The 27,853-nt window shown below is 44.2% G+C and overlaps 1 protein-coding gene across 9 annotated transcripts in view; it reads right to left on the bottom strand.

The window, feature by feature from the left end:
* Positions 1–27,853, bottom strand: part of LOC117742576 (RNA-binding protein Musashi homolog 2) — a 221,202-nt gene that overhangs the window by 42,343 nt on the left and 151,006 nt on the right. For all 9 annotated transcript variants that reach the window (XM_034550081.1, XM_034550080.1, XM_034550082.1 and 6 more), the window contains exons 8-10: positions 19,023–19,105; positions 9,470–9,584; positions 3,358–3,432 (exon numbers count right to left, since the gene is read on the bottom strand). In XM_034550081.1, the coding sequence (XP_034405972.1) occupies positions 3,358–3,432; positions 9,470–9,584; positions 19,023–19,105 (273 nt within the window). The remainder of the gene's footprint in view (positions 1–3,357; positions 3,433–9,469; positions 9,585–19,022; positions 19,106–27,853) is intronic.

Below are 27,853 nucleotides of genomic sequence, written 5' to 3'. Positions count from 1 at the left end.
AAGGTGTCAGAAATATTAGCATTATTTTCTCCCCAAATTTGCACGACGGCACCAAGTCCAGGGGTCTTTGTCGTAAAAGCAAGGGTATCCACATCCACACAGGAAACTGAAACGTGACAGCCTCGCATATCACATGTCACATTTGCATACGTGACATTACAGCCCCCTCTGTTTTCATTTGACACTCACAATACCACCGCTTGCCGTCAAACTCCTGAATGTGCAACAGCACAATCTGACATTTATTTTTTCTCCCCCCACAGGATCAAACAGACAATGGCTGCCGCGAGTCAATGTGCGTCATTGCGTTACAAATCTCCGGGGAGAGACGGACCCGACTTCCATCACATCAATGGTAGCCGAGGGAAATGTGCAACTTAAACATAGTAAGTAATTATACCCACGATGGTAGAAGCTCTGATGAGGACGGGGGATGTGATGTTGCTCTTGATTTGTTACGCCACCTTACTATTTAGACTTCTCAGGTTATGGAAAACACTGCTGCCTTCTTGATTGTCACTACAAAACGCAGGATGCAGCCCCATCTTTGAAATTCATCTCCAGCTTTAGTTGGAGCATAATGCTGTAACGACACTGCCAGAAGGTAAACGCCGTGTGATTACAGCGGCGCATGTAAAATACAGCTCGAGACTGAGCAGAAATCAGAGGCGACATCTTTACCCAACACTTCAGTCGTCGTTGTGTGTATCAGAACGGATGCATTATGCGATTGGTTCCATTTCTGCCCAATAAGTGACCAGAAATGTGTAGACTAATGATTTAGGCGGCTTATATTGTTGAACTTCCCGCCTATGTTCTCATATTTTCAACAAAATCTGCATTGAGCAGCTGTACCTGTAATCAGTTTAGACGCGTTTTCTACCTCGGTTCTGTAAAGCCCCTTTTTTGCATTTAAAAAAAAAATTTTTTTTTACGTTGTGAAATCTGCATTGTTAACATCGGCATTCTTCTTCTCCTAGTTTATTGGCACAGCAACTGCGATTGCAGTACTGCTCTCCGTTGTCAGCAGATGTGTCACGCAGCCGCCGCGCCACCTCCATTGTTGTGGCAAGAATTAGTGTCCTTATGCACGTCACACTATGAAATGACTAAACATGTTTACTCTGTCTAACTCCACTAACTGTGTCAGAGAAACATTTGTTGACAGTGTTCAGTCTGGTTTCAGGGAAATGGCTGTAAATATTTCACAGTAATTACTAGTATAAATACAGATAAATACCACTGTGTGAGCTTGCCCTTTGAGGAAACGCTCTGATATGCGCTCGCCTGCATGGACGGCTTTTTGACAGATAGAGGATGATCTGATTTACATCAGTAATATGTGAAGGTCTCTAAGTGCATTAAATAGTAATGATGTCTGTGCTATGATGGCATCATTTTGTAAGCAACTCACGGCACATAAATACAGACACATAGTAACATACTGCACGCGATCGATGTCAAAGGCACTTTGTGATCAATGTTGGAATTAATTGGGAGTGTCACAGGGCCCAGAGTGCTACGTTGTCAGATACTGTTTAACAGCTAGTGAGCTGGTGTCAGCTTGGAGTCGAACTTTTCCCCCATAAAAAAGTATTTTAGGTTCTGTTTCTTACACTTGAACTCGGCTTCAGCTGCAGGGATGTCAGCTTTGGTTTCTCTTTTTCTGTGTATATCTTATTGAGTTTTCTTCCTTAATTCAGTGTTTCATCACTGATCAATGTTTTTTCAATGTTTTATCTTGACAATTGGACAATTGCCAAAGCACTTTTTTTTTTCTGTTAACAGTGGACCCCTGAGGTTTCCTGGGTGTAAAAAAGGCCTTGAAATGCTGCCCACAATGTATGCCTCTTGGATCCAGCATGCCTGGCCTCAGCTCCATTTATTTATGGGAGTGTTTCAGCGGGGGTTCTGTTCACTGAGGGAAAAGCCTTTGATCTTACACTGAGGATGCTTTCCACATCTCAGTAAGGAAGGACACCAGTCAATATTTGGCCTAAGGTTATTTAATTTGGAAAAGGAGTTTGATTCATACATTAAAAATTCCAATTACCCTGTCAAGAGTTGAGCGAGCCCAGAGGAGGCTCTTTTAATCATACAGCTTTATCAAACTCTTTAAATTGAGTTTAACATGGACAGAATCATACATTCTGCCTCGGGGAAGGTGATATTCCTTAATTTGTCCTAAACAGCAAACATTTAAAAAACAAAACGTGTTTAACTAGAATGACTAACACCGATCGCTCCTTTTCCATTTCAATCTCTTCTCTCTCTGTGAAATCCAAAATCAGAAACTTTAGAGGAAGATTTCAAAAAAGAAGGATGGAACAACAAAATAATACTCATTCAGAATTTCATCTTAACCATATGCCACACACAAAAACAAATATGTGTACAGTGTTGGTCACGTGATTCACATCCATATCAATCAGTTACCGAAAGGAAGGGTCATTATACTTCGAAATGATGAAAAAATAAAAAATGTACAGATAATAATTGCCTAACTCCCACATTTGTACGCTACATACGTCCCCCAACACATTGATCAATGGGTGCTATTCCATAATAATGTGGCCAGGTATACATCTCACATCTGCAGGTGGTCACAGCTGGACCTCCTGCCTTACCATTCCTGAATCTATTCTACCGCAAAAGATATTACAGAGATCTGAGCTGCTGTCAGATATTTCCCATTCCATCTAATCAGTGGAGGGAATGATGTCTGGCACGGCAAACAAAGTATGTGTAAAGTCCTTAAATAAGGCATGAAATTGCCGGGATGCGCCTTGGAGCCACTGTTGCAGCCGACAGGTACAGCTGCTCACCTCCAGACTGCACGCGTCCCATTTGGACTCCCATTAGGGAGCCCGGCGCTCTGAGTCAACACTTTTAAAGCAGAAAATGACTTAATTCATTTTCCATTATAAGAACCGCGTTTTAAAAATAAAAATCGGCCCACAACAAAGCGCCGCTTATTTCTCTGCTTCTCCACAGATGAATTTGCATACATTGGGTGGTGACGGGAGACGGCGAACTTCCCCCATTTTAGACATTTGGTCACGCTAGTGTTCAAGTGTTGGGATGAAAAGGAGGAGGCGATTCACTTCACTATACGTCAGCTTTCAAAACCTCGTTGAGAAATCCACACACGTAATAAACGTATAACCCTCCAGATTCTTTGGTGACTGACTCGTATTTTGATGAGCGATTGTGCGTGAAAAGTATGTGTCTGTGTGTGTGTGTGTGTGTGTGTGTGTGTGTTCGTTTTTGTGCATCTGTATGCGAGTGTGCTGAAGAGTGCGAGACAGAAATCAGCTGCAACATTGATATCTTAAAAAAAAAAAGCCTTTAACTCACCGGGGAACTGGTAGCTGTAGCTGGGTGCGAATCCAGTGTATCCGCGGCCGTACGTTGCCACAATATTAGGGTAGCCTTTGAAAGAGAGGGAGGAGATTAAAAAGAGATGAGAGAACTATTGCAAACAGATGTGATACCAACACACACACACACACACACACACTGTTTAACATTATTTCTGTTTATATTGTTGGCTCTCCAAAGAAAAAGTGACGTGAAAACAATATTTGTATAAGATCTGTTCCATTACTACAATTCGTCAAAAAGATTAATAAATATCCTCCAATGTATTTTAGTTATTTAAATGAATGCATTTCTTTTGAAGCGTGTTTGTCTAAACACTACTTCAACGTATTTTTCGTGCCAAGCGTGCTAAGAAGTCAGCCCTAGAGAAGCTGTTCGAGAGGCAGCGACCACTAAAGGCAGTGTCCTCTCCATCGCTGAACAGGTCCCGAAAGAGATTGAAATCCACAAAAGTCTGCCTTCAATCCCATCAGGACCAGACCCTGCAGCCTGGTGGTGGATGAAGCCTGCACTTTGAGACACATACCTGTGTGTACAGGCCTCATCGACACCATCTGAGAGGGTTTTCTCCTGTGCAGGACATGCAATTAATCAGGAGAGGTGTCGTATTTTGCCAGAGAAGCCAAATATGCTCATATTTATGCACAATAATTGCTGAAGTTTGAAGCTGTATACAGAGTGTGTGTGTGTGTGTTTTGTATTTCTTTATATTTATTTAAGCATACTGTAAACTGTTGTTATTGTTTATAGTTTGAAGCCACGGATTTTGTATTATTCATATTTATAGTATACTTTTAAACAGTTAATATATTGTTCAGGTTGAAGAAAAAAATGTGCCTTGGCAATAAAAAAAAAAAGCCCTTCTCTAATGTCGTCAATCGTCATTTTGTGATTAAAAAGAAATAAAAATATCGGTTTAGGCACCCCCAAAAAAACCCAAACGATACCAATCCCTAACACACACTGGGATATAGCTACTTCTCCACGTTGAGGGGGAAACAAACAGGCTGGCTTTAGAGCTCCTGGGAGTCCCAGAAGACTAAAGGGTTCTCATGTTGTCAAGCTAATTCTAATTGTACTCAAAATCCCAAAATACTACACTGCAATAATCCACACATTAAATATGAGCCTGGAATAGTTAGGATAAAGTGTTACATTTCGGAGCAGTACTTATCATATACAAAGTCTTGTGTGCATTATGTGCACGCTTTGTTTGAAAGGAAAGCAAAACGGCAATAAGCGATAAGTGATTAATTTTAAGCCTCCTGAAGAGGCAGCGAGTATTCACGGCTCATAATGTTGATGCTGGATTGTTAACTCAATTGTATTGGCTGGATGTGCAGTTTGACAACAAGCCCCGCTCTCAATCAATGGTCACCTGTCACAATTACATGAACCTATAATCTTAATTGTGCTGCTCTTGTTGTTTTTCCTACAGCGCATATTTTAAACAATCCCCTTAAAAACAAGTTTACCTTCATGGATCAATATCCTGTTTAATTATATTATATTTTAACACACTGAGAGTGCTGCAACAGGAGCCTCAAGGCCGGTAATAGAAAGGTTTAAAAAAAAAATTTTTTATGATGATCCCCATCATTCATCGCTTCATTAAGGTCGGGCATCAAAAACTGGTGCCAAATTTAGTGCTGGTTCTTAAAAGGGTTCACCTCCTTCTTTACCGTCAAATTAATACTCACTTTCTATTCAGCCACAAGATGTCAGGCATTTTTTATAGCTCGGTGCAATAACACTTTACAGCCGGAGCCCTGAAATGACGTCGGAGTCCGTTTATGTTCCCGTCTTTAGCGAGAAGAAAAAAAAAAAAGGCCCATGTGTTAATGTGGCCGGATGCAGTTTGCTAAAAAAAAGATGCCGTGGGCAAAGGAAGTGATCGCTGCTTCTCATTTACACCTCCAGCGGGAAATTCCTCTGTGTGTTGTTGCATTGTTTTGCTGGTTGACACAAGGTTTACCGGTTAATTAAATCTGAATTCGAAAGGAACTTGTTATATATAGTCAGAATCTCAGGAGTTACCAGGGCAACCAGTGTTTTAGCGGTTAAAACCTGATACATAAACATTAGCATATCTAATGTACCAATGAATTATATAAGGAATACATGCTATCAAATTCAAATATAACGTGTTGTTTTCGTGTGCGTATTCTTTGTGTGTTCTGGTCGGTGCGTTCAGTGCAGCAGCCTCACCCTCGTCCTTTTTTCCGAGCATTAAGGCTTAAAAAGAGCCCCCCCCCCCGTCCATCACCATGCAGTGACAATTGTACTGTCCTAAATTAGTTGTCTACAGGATTTCCCAAATGTCCCACTAAGTGGTTAGTTTATTTGTGTTTGTCTCTGTACTATTTGGTATTTGGTCCTGTTAGAGGCAGCAGGCCTAGAAAAGTCTCTCTCTGGTCCTACAACTGTCCAATGGCTCTTACCACCCGATATATATATATAGAACATATTTAAGAATCATTCTTGGAGGTTAACAAAAGAAATTGGTGACATGTAGTCTTTTTAGGGGTGTATTTCTTGTACATAAAGTTAATAACCAAGTCATATAAATATTTTAGAGAGCGACTCCATACAGAATAAGCACATATATCTGTGTTAAACCAGCGCCGGAAACGCAACCAATGCATTTTGAATCTTCCTGAGAAAAGGAAAATGTGACTCCAAACTGCCATCTGTAAACCAAAGTCAAAGTCAGTGTGAGGACGCGTGCGTGTTTAGGAGCTGTGCCGTCCTCCCTGGATGGATGCAGAGTTACAACGAGGCCAGAAGAAGACCCGGTGTCATTAGAACAATTTAAGAGCAGCAGATGTATTGTTCATCTGCTGTCATGATTCTTATTACAACCACAGACCCCGCCAGTTAATTAGCTGGACAGTTTTCAGACAGAAGCAGCTGTGGGCGACATATTGAGAAACGGGGTGTGAGGGAGCAGGCAGCTTGGAAGCGGGATACGAGCGAAGCAAAGACATTTGAGAAGAGTGGGGCGGGTGAGCCGAGAATTTGAGCCCCATCAAAAGGTAAAATAAACATAATTAACCCTCTAATTATAGTATATTTCTCAGTCTTTATCTCCTTTCCTCGAGCTATTATCACCTTCGACCATAAGTCTGGACTAAATTGCCTAATAAGAGGAAATCCTTTAGGCCAGGAATGAGTCACTGGAGCCAACCTTGATAACTCATTCTTCAGTGTGTGTAAATTCCACCTCCGAAATCTCCTTCAGGTTTTGGTGTCCTCGGTTCTTGTTGGATACAGTCTATATTAGCATGCTAATAATTGGCTGTAGTCACATTTGAATTATAACTTTCCCTCCGATACACACTGCGGACGAAGAGAGAGCTTACGGCAAATATGAAGGCGTCAAAACACATTTTGCGTGCACGCATTATTTGAGTGTGTGCAGTCTACGTGCACATGTGTCCGTGTGTCCGTGTGTCTGTGTGTCTGTGTGTCTGTGTGTCTGTGCGTGAGCATGTGTGTAGATGCTCTGTTCTGAATGCCTCAGAGCCAGTGCCAGCTGGAATCAGAAAGGTTGACCTTGGTTATAAATATCTAATCAGTGTTTGCTGTCCATGAAAAAGTTCAATTTATTCCTGACCCAATGGGAAAATGCCTCTCCCAGACCAAAAGAAATGCAACCCAGAGAGGCGCTGAGCGGAGCCGTAACCTGGTACGGATGAAGTAGGACGGAGGCAACGGCAGAAAAATAAATAAATAAATGGAGAAAAAAAACACCCAGAAGAAATCTTCCATCAGCTGCTGATGAGAAGTCATCACCAGGAAGTTACAGATGGATAGCTTTCACACAACCCCGTATTGTTTGTTTGGTCGGAAAAGAACTGTGATATGATACAATGAAAAGCCATCACCGACTGCAAAATATTGGATATTATGTGTTTGATACTGTCTTACGGTCAAAACAGAATAAATGCCAAACTGAAATTGTTGGCTTAGATACCGCAGCTCCTCATACTCCCTTATTTCAACATTTTCTGAAATGGCAAAACCACTTCCCCTCCGTCTGATGCACTGCATTACAACGGGTTTCACGTTAATAACCGAAGAATCTGCAGCCAGTGCATAAGGAGACGGCTATAGACGGGAATATGAAAGGGTCGGGAAAGTGGATTAAGATACAAGTTAAGCTTCTGTCTCGTGAAATCCTGAGTATGTCCATGCAAACAAGAGAGGGGGAACAAAGAAGAAAGGAAGAGGAGAACCCAGCATGCTTCCTGTCAATGAAGACTGCCATTGTGTCTGCCCTGGCGGCGGCCTCTTAGTGCTCTTATTTGCCTTATTAATATGCATGCTAATGTACCTATTTTATGGCTCAACAGTTCTGATTCACTTTAAAATCAATTATCCATCTGGTACACCCATACCTCGCCCAGGCTCAAATGTGTATTAATTTCAGCAAACATACATCGGGCGCAACACAATAAAGATAAATGCCTCGATTAGAGGCAGTAAACAAAGGAGCTGGGGATGGCTTTAATGAGATTTGGCACAAAAGGAGCTTACACTTTCTTAAATAATGAGCCTAGGGTCCCCTTTTTCTAAATGCAAATTATATAAAGGAATGTTTCGCTGTCCTTGTTCCAATTTCATTTAGATAAGAGTGTCTCCAAACAAGTTGGCTGTTAATATTCTCACATGAACACATCACTGCCTTTCTGCCTGCCGTCTCCCAATGGAGGGGGGGGGGCTGTCCTCTTCACAGGCGCATTAGTCTGTAATAACTTCCGAAAAGTTCACTGTGCTTGTAAAATACTTGGAACAGATGAGATGGAAAGTGAGCGACGTGGACAGAGCGGACACAAGTGAATGTCCGGTTGTATTAACACTCATGCCACAAAAATAAATCCGCCTCATGGCAAAGTCAAACCTGGAATTAGCTCGACACTTTGTGTGACTCTATGGATAAATAAACGCAGACAAATAGATGAACAGATAGATACTATCGACAATTTGTTTGCTGCCCCTTAATTTTCCTTGTTTAACAAAAAAAAATAAAAATAAATAGCACAAAGCTCAATATTTGGTCACTGGTTCACGTACATTTCCGTAAAAGTAAATGCAAAACATGCAGCGCCAAACTGTGACTTGCTATCGACCTTCAGAGCCGCTTCGAGCTTTACGTTTCCTGGTACAGATAAAAATGCATGAATGTGGTTACGCTTGCACCTGCGACGAGGGGGGGGGCACATGCGCGGCAAAACGAGTCTCTTACAATCAGCGGCATGTCTCTTTTGCTTTTGAAGGGGGGGGGGGAAATAAATCTTTCATGCGAGGGCAAATCCATTTGGTCGGGTCGCACATACAAATTATATGCATAGGAAATGAGAACCGACAGACGAGAGAGAGATCGAAAGACAGACAGAAAGACAGACATGATAGGTAGATAGGTAGTAGACAGTGTGCGGGGATGGGGGATGGGAGGAGGGGAAGAGTGCAAGAGTGTTAAATAAAAAGGGCCACAGGCACGGGCTGGATGGTAATGATGAGGGGTGGGCCAGCAGCTGAGGTCCCTGTAGATGAGATCTCTCTCTGACATGTGTGTCCCCTTCATTACCCATTAAGGGGGGCACAGTGATGAATCCTTAATATGACATTACACCAATTTTCCTCTTCATTTAGCCTGCTAATGTGCTGGTCTGCTCCTATATGCCCGGGGGCCGCCTGTACCAGACTCCACCAGAAATAGACCGCAGTGGCCACCGGTGGCACACCTTTGAGCGGCCTAATTAGGGGCAGTGCCCACCTAATGGGGCTATCTACGCGAGAGTTTGCATGAGTTGATTTAAAAAAAAAAAAATGTAATTAAAATAAATGGATATAGTAGAAGTTGTTGATCGACTGTCATGCATGTCTCGCATTACCGCCCCACAAAAAAAAAACTACTTACATTTTATATGTTTATTTGCCAAATAAATATGTTTTAGAGGTTTAAAACATCAGATTTCTAATGAATATGTTATATAAAGGACGTATATGGATCACTTGTTTTATATGTGCGTGTGTGTGTGTGTGTGTGTGTGTGTGTGTGTTAGTGGATGTGTGTATGACTCACTCAGCATGCCCATCCCCAGCATGAAGGCATCCATGGTGTAGGGCAGACCCCTGGCTCGCCCTCGTGTACCTGGTGGGAACATCACCTCCTTGGGCTGGGCCTTCTTACATTCTACCTATGTAGACAGACGAACACACACACACACACACACACACACACACACGCGCGCACACACACACACACACACACACACACACACACACACACACACACACACACACACACAGAGACAAAGCATTAGACGGTGTAGGTACACAACAGACAGATCTGACAGGGCTGTCTCGGCTCTTTAAGGCGCTTTTTTTCTATTTGACTTGCACAGCGCTAGATGTTTTCCATAGAGGGAAAACAAGACTGAGTCAATCTGAGCACCACGCATTTTGGAGGGAACGTCTCGGAGGAAAACTTACAATCATGCTCCTCCTGCATTAAAGCAAAGGTTATTGCTCCAGTGAGCATGTGCCCGATGCCTCAGGGAAATACAAGCTTAATACTTTCCAAGTGTTTCTGAGGCATCAAGGTAGGAGAAGCCCTGTTCTGCAATGCCGCTACCGCAGTCCCACTGTGTGGCAGTGTGTCCGGTTTCTTTGTGAGCGGCTAGTCTTTGTTTAATCCAAACACAGAATTATCTCAAAAGCAATAATCTCTCTTGACAAAATCTCTATGTTTTATTTACTCTTGCCAGGGCAGTGTGTTTAAAATCTGAAGCTGGTCCAAAAAAAAAAAAGAAGCTCAATATGTTTCCATTTTTCTTTCTGTGTGTGTCTACGGTTCTGTTTGTGCACTGTCTATCTGTGCGGATGTCTGGCTGGCTGCAGTCCCCTGTGCCCCGCAGTCCAATTCCACCTGCGGCACCCATCTCTCTCTCCGGTTCTCACACATGCCGGTTTGTTCATTTCCCATCTTGGAAGACTGACATCTCCTCCTCCTACGTACCACACATCAAATGAGGGATGTGACAGGGGCAGATGAGGAGAAGGAGGAAGATGAGAGTCCTATTTACCACGCATCTATCCCATCTCGATGAATTATAGAGAAGCGTGGTCGGCTGACAAGGGTGGCATGGTCTTGTGTCTGTCGGTTGTTCCTTGGTAGGCTGAGTCTGTTCACCATGCTGCACAATCTATTTGCTCCACTGCCTGCTTGGCATCAGCCTGTCCATCTGTTTGTCTGTTCGCCTCCTGGCTCTCGGCGGCTTCTCCCTACTGCCTCCACTTAAGCAGGGCTTTCTCGGCTGCGGCGATTCACATGTCATCCTGGCGCCGCTGCACAAGACAGACAGTGCTGCGCGCACTCCGACCGAGGTGCAGCCCCGGCATCCATACGAATGGGCCCGCGACACTGACACACGACCATTCGCACACGTTCCCATCATGCGCGCAAAACTGAAATGAAAACTTCACGTCGGCACAAAGTTCCCCTTCGCTAAATGGTTTGTAATAACAAGCGCCGCGTCTCTCGACACGGAGCGAGAAATGTGAAGAGGGAACGCTAATGCAAAAGGTTTCTATCACAGAGGGAAAGTTGCTGCGTTGCAGAGCTGTGATTTGTTGCCGTTAGCAGCCCTTTCATTTGAAGCAGAGCAACTAAAGTACACAGTTCCCTCAGCCACTTTGCACCTGTCACAGCTACTCTGCTCTCCTGGCTCGCCTGGAATGGTTTGACATTGTGCCGAAGAGAGCACGGGCGCTCTCATCGCCTCGGAATGACCCCCGGCACGGATGTGGGAACCGGTCGGGACATAGGGGTCCGTTGGAAACCCTCGGTACGCCGCTGAGATCTTCCCGCATGTTCACATAGCTGGGTGGCACACATAGTCTAGTGCAGAGCCAGTGTCGGCCCAGCGGCCCCAGCCTCGTCCTAGCTAGTTGGACGCTCAGGGAGCCTGCTGGGATGGAGACGGACCCGGCTGGGAGTCATGTCTACATGCTCTCAGATGCGGATCTTTGATATTCAGGGAGAGGGCTCCTTGTCATGGATGAAAAAAAAAAAACAGCCAGGAGCCAGAATCTGTGGCGGCGTGAGCGTGTGGGTGTTCACCTGCATCAAACACACAGGAGTGTGTGAGTGGTAAAGGGAGGGAGGCAGGAGCTTTCAAGAGTGAACCGAGTCAAAGAGAGGAGAACAAAGAGGACGGCAAGACAATCGACTGCACTGCAAAGACTCAGCAGTCGCGAAGGCAGGCATTCAAATTGTACCTTGTGGAAAGTTTCACAGACCGAACCTTTTGCCACACAAACAGCGGGGAAACATTACATTTGCAAGCCATCATTCCAACTGCAAGTGAAGTGTGTCTTGTGTGACTTCTCTAGGACTCCGGATGTTATGAAGTCAACGCGGCATTGTGTTGTGAAAGCTTTCGGGGAATGGAGGTGTTTGAGCACCACTGTGCCTTGGAGAGAGGAAAAGGGGAAACCCCCCTTTAACCTGCCTTCCCTTCACCGGCTTAGAAGTTGCATCATTTTGTGCATCTGAGAGCCTCACACACACACAGACACACACACACACACACACACACACACACACACACACACACTCACTCACTCACTCATGCGCGCATAGTGCAAGGCGGCCGACTGTTCAGAGTGAATTCCTGCCTCACAGGGGTTGACAAGGTGTGGTTACCTCAACCTGCGAGCTCTCGACATATATCGAGATCTTTCCTCCTCCTCCGCTGCACTGACATACTGCAGTTGATAGCTTATCTTTGAGATTTGCGGAGTCAGGGAGGGAAACAGAGCCAAACAGTAGAGGGTATATCCTTTGAAAGGAAGTTCAAATTATTAATCTTTTCAGTGAGTTACTTGAAATACTGTTGGTGCGATCACCGCAACTGGGAACTCTTCTCTGTTAGTTTGAGCGATTGGAGCCGCCATTCAGACTCCACACGCCACATCGTCTAGTTTCTAGTCATCCAAACCAACAACAGGAAATGACCCCAAGACGAGGCGTGCTGTACGTAGACAGATGTTGACCGGCTGTACAGTAGGATGACAACCGGACGCTCACACTCACCACGTGGTGCTTTGGGGTTTCAGTCGTCGAACTAGAACTAGAATCGTAAAGGCTTCTAGACGTATCAATTTCACTCTTTTGTTTGTGCGTTTCACAGTGTTGTTGTGTAAACACCGTTGAATGGGGAAACGCATATTTTGCAGCCCCTGTCCTTGGGCAAACTTGAACATTCAGAGTGAGACAATAATGCGATACGATAAATCAGTGATACATTTCATGCCACCTCCATTGTCGAAACTCAAATAGTTCAGTGTCACTGCAGAGTATTTCATTTCGTTCTGCTGCCGTCTTGTTCAGGTTATGAAATCGGGACTTTCTGAGGTTGTTATTATCTCTCTCTCTCAAAAGAAAACTGACAATAACCAAGCTTGATATTGAAATGATGAGGTGCACATACTGTATGCACACAGAGATACTAGCCTACTTGAAGAGTGTAGTATGTCGTGCAACCCATTGAAGAAGAGAGCAACACAACTGCGATTGTTTTAATGTACAACCCCCACGATACAGAGCAGAGAGGCACTCCACCTTTCCAATACACCTCCTATACATATTAACCTTGTCAGGATAACAGGCAGGTGTGGGCGGGATGGACTGTCGATGGCTGTCCTTCAGGGACGAGTGGTGTGTGTGTGTGTGTGTGAGTGAGCGCGTAGAGGGGGAGGTGTACGGCTACTATTAGCTTCACTCGTGAATGGATTCCATCAGTTGACTGGCAGACTGAAGAAAGCAAACGGCGTGATTCATTTACTCCAGCGCCCACTCCCAGATGAACAGTCAAAACACATAGACTGCATAGTTAGGAAATGTCACGGCTCTGAATGCACAATATCAGGCCCCGGTGTGGGATTACTCTCCGAAAGAAAAGGCTTCTCACAAGTGGTTGATTTAAGAAGGACAGAACGGCTGATAACCAAGTTATGAAAAACATATATCCTTTAGCTGTTCCTTATGAGAAGGATGGCTTGTGCTTGCATGCATGCTGAAGGACTTTGAAGATATGAGCGTTTGCACTTGAACTACTGAATCTCTTGATGGAAATTGGAGTCGTGAATGGTGCCAAAAGGTCCTAACTAGGATCAATTCCTTTACTGAGGACGTGAGAGAACCTTCTAACATACAGTAAGAGAAGGGATGGGGTTGACCCTGTTAGCTATGGACGACATCATGTTTCCTGGACGAACGTACTCATTGTGTCTACAACAATTGGCCAAAATATTTACACGGTATTCATACTACATATGGCACAACTTTTTTTACCAAAGAATCCACCAATGGCTCCAAAACCAGCTTTTTATTTGTTTAATTCAATTTCAGTTGTAATACATTTTATGGGGGGTTGGTTAATAAATCAAGAGATTCGGGAGTCACTTTAATGCCTCTGTGAACCAGTCAAAACAAAGGCTGTCATGTATTTTATAAAGAGGGCATTTGCCGCAGACCCTCCATTTTGAAACGCTTGTATTCATGGTTCATAAAAGATCGGGGATGTATAATAACGGTGAGAAGTCTTTGGAGAAAGCAAAAAATGATGCCAGCACCGGGGTCATTTCGTCTGCATGGTTATGTAAAAGCTAAGGAATGTGAGGTCATTGTAAGGACCAGGTACCACCCTGTGGTGCCAGGACTGTTCCACTGACATGTTTCTATATAACGAGATGATATTATTGTCCCCAAACGCACCGAGAGGCACATTCAAAAGTAATGCCATGACCATCAGGTCGATGGCAAATGGCTTCCATCAGCTCCTCATCAACAGATCTGAACACCGTGTATCTTTTATGGGATGTCCTGGAGTGCAGAATGAGTAGTGGATTTTCCACCTCCTTCATCCCTCAAAGCTTTCCTTCTTCAATGAAGGGTAAACATCCAATTACTTACAGTCCAGAGCCTATACGGCAGCGCTCCAAGAGGGACTGAAACGCCTCTGAAGGGTGGTCCTTCTTCCTTATTTGGCACTTGATGTTCAAACACTGTTTAAGATTTAACTTTTAAAAAAAAAAGGAGAGATTTTCAACACCCTGAGACTTCAGTTTCACTCGGCAGAAATCTCCTTTAACATAGTGATAGCTAGTTCATGCTATTGCTCTAACTGAACGTGTCCGGGGGTGATTTATACAACGTAAGATCCAAGTGGACGCCACTCAGACACACGCTTGGCTTCATGGCCTCGAGCTTCAGGGCAGTAAACTTTGAAGTTCATCCAAGAACTGGTACTGCTGGCTCTCACAAGCTCAGAGGTGGGGTGTAAATACAATCAGGTTTGGTTAGCTGATCAAACGTCATCAACCGTTATCACTGCTGCAAAATATCCACACAATTATTAAATTATGTGAGAATGTGCAATGCTTCTAGAAAAATGGACAGAATAATCTGAAAAAAGTCAGTGTCTCTAAAAACATCAAATTGGGTCTTTTTCAGCAATTTGTTTGACCTATGAACGGAAAGAGGGTTTTCTACGTTGGCCTGCGGGTATTGGTGTCATCTTAAAGATAACCTTCATAGGCGTTGAGTCCTAAAATACGTAACTCCCTAATACTGAGGTCACTCTTTATAAGTTAAGAAAAAGTTCAAAAGAAAGTAATGCTTTCATCCAGCTCCCATAATGGGAAAGATAAATGCAGTGTGTGTTGCAGCTGTGAGAAAAATGCTGCATCTGTAATAATGTATAGGTTACGTGATGCTATCTTTCTTTTATGATTCTGCTTACATCAATGCAATGAGCAGAGTACATCTGTGTGTATATATATATATTAAAGGCTGATGTATGAACCCCTACCTGCATTAGTATTTCCCTCAGCGACTTGGAGAGTCAGAGCTTATTCTGCTCCTCAGCGCAGTAATTGGTTGGTCATGTCAGGAAGACAGTGAGAAATTGACGACTAACAGAAAATTCCTCCCTCCTGTTGTGATCATTCGCCACTGTTGAATATTAAAAATGACACATTAAAGAACATTACCTTGAAGCACTTGACTAAAACCACTGTGAGTCCATTTTAATGGCACACTGCTCGCTCATCAGAGCCAATACTTGATAGGTATTATTATGAATTAGCTGCGCATGCATAACGGCGGGGCGGGGAGTGATAGAGGGACTCCTGTCTTTGGAAATGGAATTCACAACCTTCCCTTCGCTGTGCGAAGGTGCTGTCTTACTACAGTATGATAAAGACATTCATATGTGAGGCTACCAGAGGGTGTGATAAACTGCTAGCCATCTCATGCTCATTGATTTTTACTCCAGAATAGTTACTGGTTTTAATACAAGGGCACAGTAGGTACAGCTGAGACTAAAGAATGGTACAATCATGTGAAGGGCAGCATAATCCATACTTTTTTTCCCCCACGGCCAGCATTTGCCAAAGCATGGCGGTCTCGAAGCCCCTCGGGGAAAATTTGTGATCTATGATATTGGGCTACATAAACAAAATTGACGAGCGGCATAGGAGCTGGCGGGGCAGGTTGAGAGTTTCTTGCTAAGCAGCACCCTGTTTTTAATTATATATGAGGCCGAACTCACGGTGACAGAAAGGAAGTGCTCCTGAGAGTGAGGCCTCGGTGGCACATGAACACAGGGTGATTGACCAAGCCACTAAAAGGTCCAGCCCCTCACATCTGAGTGGGCACTGACCCACTACACTGCCAGAGCCCTTGAGAGACGGGGCAAGGAGAAGGTGGGGTGCCCTGTACATCCACCACCCTCCCAAGTGGGGTGGAATTTCTGTCCGCATCAATTATTCAAGAGCCATCTTAGATAACACGCGCGGGGAGGATGGATGAGGTCTATTTCTGTATGGTACTTCATAAGGATGAAGACAGGAGACATTTTTTATTTTGTGTGCCGGTGCTCCAGACACCGGATAACCAGTACTCTCCTCTCTGCAGCGAAGGTAAAAAACCTGACGTGTCTTTGAAAAATGCTTTTAACGCACTCCACACTCTTTCCTCTCTGCTGACATTCCGACATGTCAGCAATTGCAGAAGAGGGACACACACATCTCTCTCCTCCATCCTATAGGGAACCGAATGTACGGTGTGGTGTTGCCAAGAGGATCTTCTTACCAAGGTGACAAAAGCCATGTAAAAGTGTCCCCTCGCTCTGTCCTTACACTGTACACCCTCTCAATACTCCTCATCTTTTGTCTTAAAAGGGACTCCTGGGTGGGTCACATGCTCTCCGCAAGTGTCATTTCCTCCCATGAGTAGGTGTGCGCATGCTACAGCAGGAATGCTCCTCTTGCAGTCAACTAGCGGCCGATGTCTTCTGTGAAGTACGCGTCGCAGTCACGTCGCAGGCCGCAAGTGCGAGAGATTTGAAGCTTGCAGCCAAAAAGGGGGTCACTTCAGCGACGAGGGTTTACTAAATATTGATAACAATATTAGTCGCCGACCGTGACTGTGACACATCGGAAAGTCAAACGCCTACTCGGACTGTCAGATGATGCATCCGAGACAGCTTTGATATTGCTGGCGAGGTGCAAGAGCTGAAGAAATATAAATAACCATGAATGTCCATAAAATGTCCCCAGTATGATGATAATCGCAGCTGCGCGATGCCACCTCGATACACAAAAAGAAGAAAAAGTGGGTGTTATTTGGTAAATGTGCACGTTTGGAAGCATCCCCAAGGAATAGCACACATGCTTCATATTTTCCCACGTGCAGTTTATCAACACTATATTATACATGCTCCAATAATGCCATCTCCAGTGTAAGTGGGGGATTTGTGGTGGAATGGAAATGCCAAAGATTCCCCGGGCTATTACAGTTGGTGCCACAGTGACATTATATGTGACATGCGAGGGTTCCACCTGAGCAGAGGCAGGAGCCTCTTTGTGTGTTTCTAACGCGACTCCATAGCAGGTATTTGCTGTTGGCTACAGCATACAACATTTTTCGTTAATGCAACAAGAACGAGTTTGCCTTTGTTCCGGGTGTCTAGCATAGTTACGCTCATCTAATCTATGTTCTCGAACAAAGGCCCGCGAGTGGCGCACAAATATTAGCAGCGTCGGATCTTTCATTTAGTCATGTGTTGATTGCCGACCGAAAAAATGATTTCCTTTAGAATTGTATTTAAATTCCGGATTCAAACACCTTATTGAATTACATCTGTGCTGTGAAAATAGCCAATGTAAACAGTTTAAAGAAGAAGAAAAAAGCATTTCGTGAATTAATAATGAGTATTACATTATTGAACATTACCTCTTCCAACTATTTGTTCAACACATTTGCATTCCTAATTAATCCCGGTGTTTATAATCCAATCTAATTAGATCTATCTAATTAGAACTTCTTACAAATGGGCTGTGGGTTGGACTTAAATGAGGCTCATTTTTCTGCACAGTTAAAGTTGGAGAGGGACGTCCAAAATAACACCCTTGATGTAAAAACTCAAGTGGTTAGATATCAGACTTTGTCGATAGTCAACATCTTATTCTAGCTATGCTCGTACCATTAATTGTGCAGACACAGGTTGTAAATAGTTGTTGAAATCAAGAGTTTCAGCATTGGCAGCATTTGTTTAGCTCTGTGTGCCATTGCTGCGCGGTATCGGTGTGTTCACAGAGGGCCGTGCCCACACGTCAAAGGCTCTCAGACGGTACGATCGTGACAGAATGTCCTCCGCACGCATGCAGTGTTTTCTGTCACACTCGGCGCGTCGTGGTCGCAGTGCCGAGCACCGACTGTGATTCAGCGCGGAGACACGGCGGGATGTATACTGGGGTCATATGTCACCTGGGCCGGTCCCTGGTGAACACGGTTCTACTACGCTGGTCCCGTCAGTCAGTTTTAGGAAGAAAAAGGCCGGGGGAAGGGAGTGGGGGGAGGGGGGTGAAGAGAGAGAGAGTGAGAAAGCCCCGACTGAAACGGCAGCAAGACAAGTATTCCCTCAAGTCAATCACTATCCACAGAACCGCTCAAATGATGCAGGTCCTCTCCAGAGGCCTGCAGGGTGGAACTGGGTGAAGGGGGACCTAATGTCACACTCGCTACGCTGAATTCGCTTCCTGTCAATTATCATAAGAGACATGATGGCTTAGAAGGCTGCTGCTGAACTCTGTAGGGTGCTCAGAGACGCCCGTAAATAAAACAAGCATCACTGGGACTCCGTCGGAGGTGTTAATCCTTGACTAATGAACTCTGCCTCCGCCAGCAGCTTCCCTGTTGCATCCCTGGACATCTCCACCTGTGTGCGTGTGTGTGTGTGTGTGTGTGTGGTAGGGGATTCAGTAAGAGAGGGACAGGCTCCACTCTCCCGTCCCTCAGCCTGACAGGCAGAACTCAGCCACACAATTTCACGGTTTGTGGGCAGTACACACCATTGCTTTCCCATCCCTGAGACCCACAGAGTGTGTGTGTGTGTATGTATGTATGTGTGTATGAGTGTGTGCTAGCCTGCGCATTCAAACAAGCACAGACACACACACACACACACACACCCCTCATCCGCTATTAATACCAGGGAAAAGAAAAAATCAAATATTAATCCTTCAACACCCACCTGGAATTGAAAAAAGAAAATGAGTGGACTTACCATTTTGTTATTGATTTCATGAAAATGAATTTCACAGACTTTCTCTACGATGTCTTCACTCTCAAAAGTTATGAAGCCAAATCCTGCGCGGGGAGAGAAACAGAGAAGGGAGGGGGGAGACAAAAGTGGGAGAGAATGGGGTTAGTGGAGAGCCTTAACAAAACTTCTGGAACTAAAAAAGAAAAATGCACCGCAAGAAGAAATATTATCACGAGCCAGATCCAGAAACTGTGCGGGGACATCTGTGGAGATTGGCTCGGGCATAGAGGAGAACAAGTGAACGCCACAGACATTGTCCTCTTTAAATCAGGAATATGATGAAATCTGCCACATTATTAAGGGCACTCGAGGACCTCTTGTACAAAGAGAAGATGGAAAAACAGCACAAAGCTCATTTAATGAGATTCAGGGAGCTAGGGCCCAGCATCTGAATTTCATTAAATGCATTTTGTGTTCTTTTTATTGAAATCTCACTGTATAACAAGCCCTCGTTTTAATGTTAATGCAGGCCGTAGAAAGAATGCGTCGTTGACAGTGCCATATTTATAGGATAAAAGCTTAACCCCTCTTTTAACACAAAGACAGAGCGGCGCGATGGTTACAGACTTTTGAACACAAGTGGATTGCAATGCTCTCCTCTGTGTTGTGATGGTGACGCACAAAGCAATCTAGCTTCTGTATAGCCGGGGTTGAAAGGGAAACTGATATTCTATTACTTTTTGCAAAAGAAGGAAACGGCACAAAAGAGAAACAGTTAGTGAATAAAGCAGCAAGTGGGACTGAAAGGAGATGAGTTTCTTTTCAAAAATGGCAAACACCCCGCGATGAAATAAAATCACCTCAGATTGGGCTTAAACCGACATCGCTGCAGACAGCATCCAATAGTCACCGACTGTGCTGCGGAAACACTAAAGACAACGTTTCACATAATCACCGGTCGCCTGAGCGGACGATGGGGAATGTTCGCCTGTTCGTACACGTCGAGACAAATCCATGTGGTCATTCTATTCACAGGACACATTTCAAGGTCAAAGACTCAGGGGGGCGAGTGTCCTGCACACGTGCACACATTCACATGCCATCCATTCTGTGCACCAGTCGGCTAGACAAACAAAAGGAATTTGTCAGCCTTCAAAGATTTTGATGTACCGTTTACAACCAACGTCACCCATGAGTCTGCCAATGATTTTCTCATCCAAGCCATCAATTGATATCAAAAGATAATAGTGAAACACTGCCGTCACGGGTCCCCCAGAGTCGTCTTCAAATGTCTTCATTGTCCAACTGACGGATCCAAAAACCCCAATGATGTTCATTGATGTAAAACAGAGAGAAGGAGAGAGAGAGATAGAGAGAGAGAGAAGAAAACAAAGAAATGTCTGAAACGATCACTCATCTTTCAAAGCTGATTCTTTTGAATGTTCTGTTCATTAACTCAACGATTCATCGATGAATCATTTCAGTCCTAGTTGTCCTTTAATATCCCTGGCTGTATCATGCCATTGCTCGCCATGTTGGATTGCTTCACGCCGCTACTGGATTGCGAGGGTTTCCGAATCGATCGATTATACATGAACGCTTTACCAAACCGATCATGTCATACCGATGTCACAATATTAAATCACATTCACTTTACCTTATGTGTCACCCTTACTGTATGCATGTTGTTTGGTATATACTTAGGACCCGAAGCAGAAATGTGTGTGTCCTAAGTATATTAGTATCCTATACACTCATCAGATCATCCAGAAAAAAGCAGAGCTGTCTTTGTTTGGAGCTGCTGCTTACGAGCCGGCCTCCCGCAAACACCGGCATCCAGAGTTTTGTCATAAAGTCTTTATCTCTCACTGGCATTTTTCCTTTTCTGCTCCTCCTCCAGCTCCTCCTACGACAAATAACAAAAGATCCTCCTGAAGCCCCGCTCCCGCTACTGACACGAGCTAGAACATATCAAAGCAGCCTTGTCAAAAGAAGGGCTGGAAACCTAATGTGTGAGCTGATTAAACATGGACAACATCGAATCTAATGAGATCTTATGAGACAGAATATCAATTTCCACTGAGACGCCTCAACGCCGAGGGGGGTGGGGGGGTGGGGGGGGGGTGGGGGGGGATGGTGTGGTTGGGGATGCTGCACCCTCTTCTCGCGCTCACCCCACCCCTTCATGCCAGCACGAGAAGCACTTTTGACAACCAACAAATCAACCGCCAGGAGTAATTTGTCACGGAGGAGTGTAGGTAGAGGGAATGGAGTCTACAGGGTGGGATGAAATGAGAGGAGGGGGTGGGTAGAAGAAGTGACAAGGAAAGGGGTTAACACACATGGCCCCTGTCGCCACACTCCTTCCTGCCGCCACAGGCAGCTCCTCCATCAACTGACAGGACATTTTCCACTGCACCATTATATCCACTGGGGTCAGGGCCGAGCCACACCACCACGGCTACCACCAGCGGGGCCCTTCCTCCCACGGCTGGATCTGTTCAAATGAACAAAAATACATTTTGCTGGAGCGCGGACTACCTTTTGCAATGTGTCCTGTAAACGCCAACAACAACCAAAAACAAAAAAAAAGGCCCACGACAAACATCCCTATTTGTCTCTCTCATTGACTCAGCACACGCCTTCTCGGCCGGTCCCCCGCGGACCGTCTGAACTTCTGGCCCCCGCCATTACAGCGCAGTCCTTTGCTCCGCTAACCCATTTTACCAACCTTACAGACAATTACAGGCCACTGAACGGCGGCAACAGAACACATTCCTCCTGCGGGGTGTCGGCAGAGCGAGATTGTGCTGGCGCATCCCCGGGCCCTCTCTTCGATGCCCCTCCGGCACACGGCAGGAGGCTGACCTCAGCGAGACTATTAAAGACTGTCAGCGCTGACGGACCCGAGGAGAGAGGTGTCAATGCGCTCGTGCCGAAGAACCCCTTCCCACACACGCAGCTTGAACAATACCCTGTAAATGGAAACACATGGATTTATTTTTTGGGGGAGGCAGGGTGATAATAGGTGTTGTGCGGCTACTGGCTGAGGCCTCTCGGTCACACTTATTAGCCAGAACTGGGCCCTCGTCGCATCGCTGCGCAGAATCGGCAGGGAGCCTACTTTTCACGGTCCTTTACCACCTTCATCATGCTCGCTCTTTATTTCACACTCATTCCAGGTTTCTCTGCTTCTGTTGCTTGAATGCATTTATCCCCCCCCTCCCCCACCCCCTCTTCTCTGGCCCCTCCCAACCTGGGAAAAAGCTGATTCTGCCAGAAGCAGATAATGGAGGAGCTTGCAAATTGATGCAGCAAAGTTGACTTTGACTTGAAAAGTGGCGTTGCAGCTTTAAATTAAGTTTTAAACTTAACAGGATTTTTAATGTGTTCGCCTCCCGATGTAAAGTGGGTTTAAATGCTCCTCGTACGTTTTCCTTTTCGATGCCTGGCGTGACTTCCATCTGCACAGCACAGATATTTTCAGAAATATGAAAGTAAATAAAAAATAAAAAAAAGTATGAGCTAGTAGACATGGTTGTTATTATCAGTAGTAGTGTTAGTTATTGTTGGAAAGATCTGGTAAGCCTGTGCGAGCATGCATACAACGCAGAGTTAAGGGGCTATAAATGTACAACTGGTGCAGGAGGCAGGCGTCCCCCAACTCCCTAATGACTGCAGCTAAATATACCGCAATAAGTACACAAGAGGAAATGTAAAGCCCACATGTATTATCAGTACAGACCTGGAGCTTATTACCTACAGCAGGTTGACGTTAAGCGTAAACTGAATAAAAACAAAGTTTGGAGACGTTCATCACTGACACCGATTGGACCTCACTATCCTGGTACAGGTGACATATTATATACATATATACATGTATGCACACACAACAGTGACGACTGTAATGTATTATTTGAGACAATAGGGCATTTATGTAGCTCCCGATTAAAACTGCATCCAATGAGAGCAGCTTGCTGCTGAATACTGGCCCCGTCAACACAGTGAGGAAGTGGGGCAACCTGGAGGAAGTGTCAGAAGGGTCCTCTGGGACGCAGTAGGAAAGGAAATAACCCCCCCACCCTTCATTGGGTTTTTTACACACACACACACACACACACACACACACACACACACACACACACACACACACACACACACACACACACAGCTGCTAGGTCATCGGTGCAACCCACCTGCAGCAACAACTGCTCCTATACTCCCCCCTTCTGAACTTGGTTATCCTGCCTTAATTATGCATGGTCCAACCTTCATCCGTCCAATCCGGAGTGAGTCTACAGAGAGCTCCTGCACTGCCTGGCTGCCTGTGTTGCTCAGCCTCCGAGCCCCATCTCCTTGTAATGCAGAGAAGCAGACAGAGGCAGTCCGAACACCCACGGCACAGTTAGAGGCCTTTGATCAGTATTTCCGTCTGCTATTACTAGAGACCCAGAGCCCCGGGCGTTAATCCCCTGTTTAATACAGTTAACGGCATGAACTCTCTAACGGCACAGGGCACTTGTGGTAGAAGAGGAAAGAGAATAGAGGAAGAGCAATGTTGTAAAAAAAAAAAGAAAAGCTCGTTAAATGAAATCTGCTTGAAAACACAGAATTATCCGGGCGCATTAGAAATGTATTTGTAAAACAAACTTCCTGTAAATACACTGAAGGATCAGTATTGATATATGACTGCTGATCAGTATTCAGAAAGTTGAGTCAGATACGGCCCGTCATTTCGAATCTCGCCGGCGATGTACAGAATATCACGATATAGCATGTTTCAATACATAAATAGTTCAGAGGAAATAACCACATGCTCTTGAGTACTCCCCTGGCAATTAGATACTTGAAAAACGAAAATAACTCATTATTTTTTTATTTTCTCATGTAATTAGGAGCTTAAGTGCAAAATCTTCTGATTTTCAGAGAAATGTATGTGAGCATGTGCTCGTCATTGAAAGACAATGAATAACCATATTGAATTTTCGCCCAGCAATCAACACACTGAAGGAGGAGGCTGTAATAATTGTTATATTGAAGAAATATTATATATATATATAATGTTATATAGTATATATATATATATATATAGTGGTGAGAAGTGGTGTTGTCCTCCTTATTGGATTTATAATAAAATAGGTGTTTACATTTGACATTGAACAGACACAAAAAGAAAAAAGAGAAGAGATGCATGTTTTGATTTGTGTTGGTTAATATAGACACAAACACACAGAGAGGGGACAGAAAGACAGAGAGATGAACAAATAAATGTGACTTGCTTTGGCGCGTGCGGGCAAAGCGAAGATGGACGATGTAAAATTAATCTCTGAAGTGTACAGTACGGTGAGCCATGAGCGCTGTTTCAGACAAGACAACATCCGGAAGATAAGAGCTGTTGTGTTGTTGGTTTAGCTGCACGATCGCAACATCAATATATTCTGCTTTTTATTTTTCTCCTTGTCGTGACGCCTCGTGTTCAGGGGTATGCTCGGCTGGAGCAGGTACGCCGTGGACAGAGAAACCAACTCTTGGAGGAAATACAACTGCAACATGTCGGTGTGTCTTTAACGGATAAGAGCCTAAATAAAAAGAGTATTCAAAAAGAGTGATCACAACAATGCCCGTCTCCTTTATGTGTTCCACGTGGCCCCTGACGCTGATTACCACCAGGCTGGATTAGCACAAGAGCTTTACAGCGAATAAACAGATACTATACACCCTATGGCTCAATTACAACAGTGAAAGACCGAGTTATTAATCCACAAAACAACTTTAAACAAACACTGGAAAGACGTATTTGTTAAAAAGAGACAGACAAACAACAAAAAGCCTTTGCACGTATGATGTATCCAGGTAAGTGATAACACAAAGCATGCATTGAGACCACGTTGAATAATGTCGACGAACGCTGCCGTGAGCGTTTTATTGACCCCGTGATAAGTGTCTGACTCATCTGCCTTAATATTAATCAAATGAGCCATCAGCGTTAGCTAGCTGCGTCTCGACGCTGTAATGTGGCGTCACAGCCAGAGTGCTCGACAGATGTTGTTGTTGTAAAAAAAAAAAAAAAAGAGCACTTTCTAATGGGGAGTGGATAGGTTTAGTATGTTGCGCAGAATGTATTTTATTTGGTTCAATAAAACCTTCTGTGTAGGTGTGCGAATGTAACGGCCCCCGTGGGACTTCGCCAACGCTAATCTGTGTCTGCATTTTGTTCTCACACTGTGCCGCGTTGCCAACCCTCAATTTGACCGAAACATTAAATAAGGGTGGCGATCACGTGTAGGTTGGTGGCTGTCCGCGCCGGCATCAGGTGGTAGAAGAACTGGCTACGAGTTCAGCCCACAATTACCGAATGTTGTGTGTGAGTTTGTTGAGCAGCAGCTATGAGGCCTTTGAAAGCCGGAACTTAGTTGCTTGCACAACAAAGTTCTTCTCGAGGGCATCTCATTAGAGATGATCAGAAATGTCACAGAGGGGTTTTTAATAAACAGAATGAAATGAAGAGTCAGGCCAGACAATCATTAGACAGATATCAGAGTGTTGTCTCCATCATTTTTATGGCGCCCCAGCCCCCAGCACAGATCAATCAATTTAATATCTGAATTCCTCTTGATTTCTGCAAACCAGAGATAGAACATAATAATAATAATAATAATAATAATAATAATAATAATAATAATAATAATAATAATAATAATAATAATGTATGCTTTATTGATCCAACAGTGGGGAAGTTCTTCTCTGCATTTGATCCATCCTTAGTTATTAATTAAGGAGCAGTGGGCTGCAGTGAAGCGCCCGAGGAGCAACTGGGGGTTCAGTGTCTCACTCAAGGACACTCGGACCGCCAACACTGAAAAGCCAGGTTATGGAACAGAAAAAAAATAGTTGGTGGAATTATTAGAGGCGACCTTATTTGAACAATCGACTGTGTGGTAGGACAATATGTAATTAAACAAAGGAGCATTACATTCTGGCTACACAGGGTTCTAAATGTTTGGTTCTACGTAGAATTGCTTGGTTTCCCCCCATAAATCATTATTTATAGCCAATGTCATGTACTTTCAGTCAATCTCCTTAATGACCATGTAAACCAGAAGTTGAACTATTAACATATGCGTGACCCCCAGAGTAGCGTCTTGGCGACAGCCTCAAATCGGCTGCATAACAAACATTAGGCCTCTGTTTCAAAAACAAAGACTACAATTAGAAGTCAGAGCACTCACATAGGACCGTAGGTCTATCAAGAGCGCTGAATATATGTTGAATTTCTGTACGATTCTGTCAAAACCTGCAGGGTAAAGCATGTAGAAACAGCTGTCTGCACTTCCCTTCTGTCTGTGGATTGCTAAGTATCTCCCCCGCTCCGTTTCAGTACAACGGACAGCGCCTCACCTACGCGGCATAAACAATGTCAATCCATGAGGAAAGAAATCCCCCAAAACAATAGACAGGACTTGACAAATGAGAATTCAACATTCCTGAAGCCTTTACTCACTGGGGGCATTTTTATTCTTTAGTACTTTCACAAAGAACGCAAATACAACGCAACAAAAAAAACGACGTTGCTTGTTTTTTGGGATCGACTTTCCGACCTTCTACACTGCGAATAAAGGCATCCACCAATTACATTGGGTGGGAGGAGCATATTCAATATGTATACTTTGAGCCCCTGGTCCAACGCCAAGACGTCAAAATGTTTTACTCCTTTTCAACCTTGACATGGGCAGCGCATATCAGATTTACTCCTGCCTTTCTTACCTTTCACAATAAAAGCACTCTGCCTAACAGTTTACCAGAGGGAACTCAAATTCACTCGCTTTTCGCAAAAATAGTCCAATCTATTAAAAAAAGATGACAGTAATTTGGGCTGTACAACGTTTACCTCGGACGAGCTGCCAGACGCTGCTCCGGGTCAATAAGATCCCTGAAGTTTTTCAACCTTTTTAATTGAAAAAAGTGATGCAACGGTCGCTAATTTATAATCATTCATTGCATGAATAATTCTGCTGTGAAATATAGATAATGTTTTCGTGCCGTTTAGCCATGGACACCCCTATACATCACCTTGTCAGGCTGTACATACAGCATACAACGTACTACTCTTGGCATCTACCCACCGACTTTAAAACAAGGAGTTGAGACTTGCAAAATGGTATGCTTTTTATGAAACGTTAAGCATACCAAATGCCTGCTTCCTCTGCATTTTCTGTGGAGCAACCGGGCTCAGCGCGCATGCTGAGGGAACCAGTTTGTCTGTGCCTCTATTTAGGTCAGCTTTCGGAGTTGGCCATCAATTTCTACTGTCCTACTTTAGGAGACACACCGTCTCCATACAAACACACACGAGCAGGAGGGCACATATTTGTGTTACATCGAACTACAGTAACCTGCACTTGCACCATTGTCATTTGATTCATGCACTAATTACAGACATTTAATTAGACGTTCAACAATAGCTGTCCAGCATCATCACCATGTATAACTTTGGGTCGGTCCACACACATACAGCACATGCCCAGTTGTAGTTGGGCCAGAGGTAAAAGGCATTCGGTGTCAACAGCAAGACAGAAGGTGCACTTGTGAAATAAAGCCAGCTCTCCCCACCTCTTTATTCCACTTTGAGACACCCTCTTACTCAAGAAAGGCTCTCATTAGTGCCAAACAATACAGCCATAAGTGTGAATTTGGCTCCTTCTATATGATCAAACGGCTGCTCCAGCAACAATTGGATGGAAGCAATTATCCATGGAAAAGGTGACTAACTCCCTTTACTCCCCAACAGAAGTCTAAAAGCGGTAAGCCATTAAGAGCAAAAAGGTGTGCTTGTGTGTGTGTGTGTGTGTGTG

This window comes from Cyclopterus lumpus, chromosome 14 (assembly GCF_009769545.1).
Source record: "Cyclopterus lumpus isolate fCycLum1 chromosome 14, fCycLum1.pri, whole genome shotgun sequence".
In the NCBI taxonomy this organism is placed as follows: Eukaryota; Metazoa; Chordata; class Actinopteri; order Perciformes; family Cyclopteridae; genus Cyclopterus; species Cyclopterus lumpus.
Note: the sequence above shows the minus strand (reverse complement) of the source record. Positions and strands in the feature narration are given on the sequence as shown.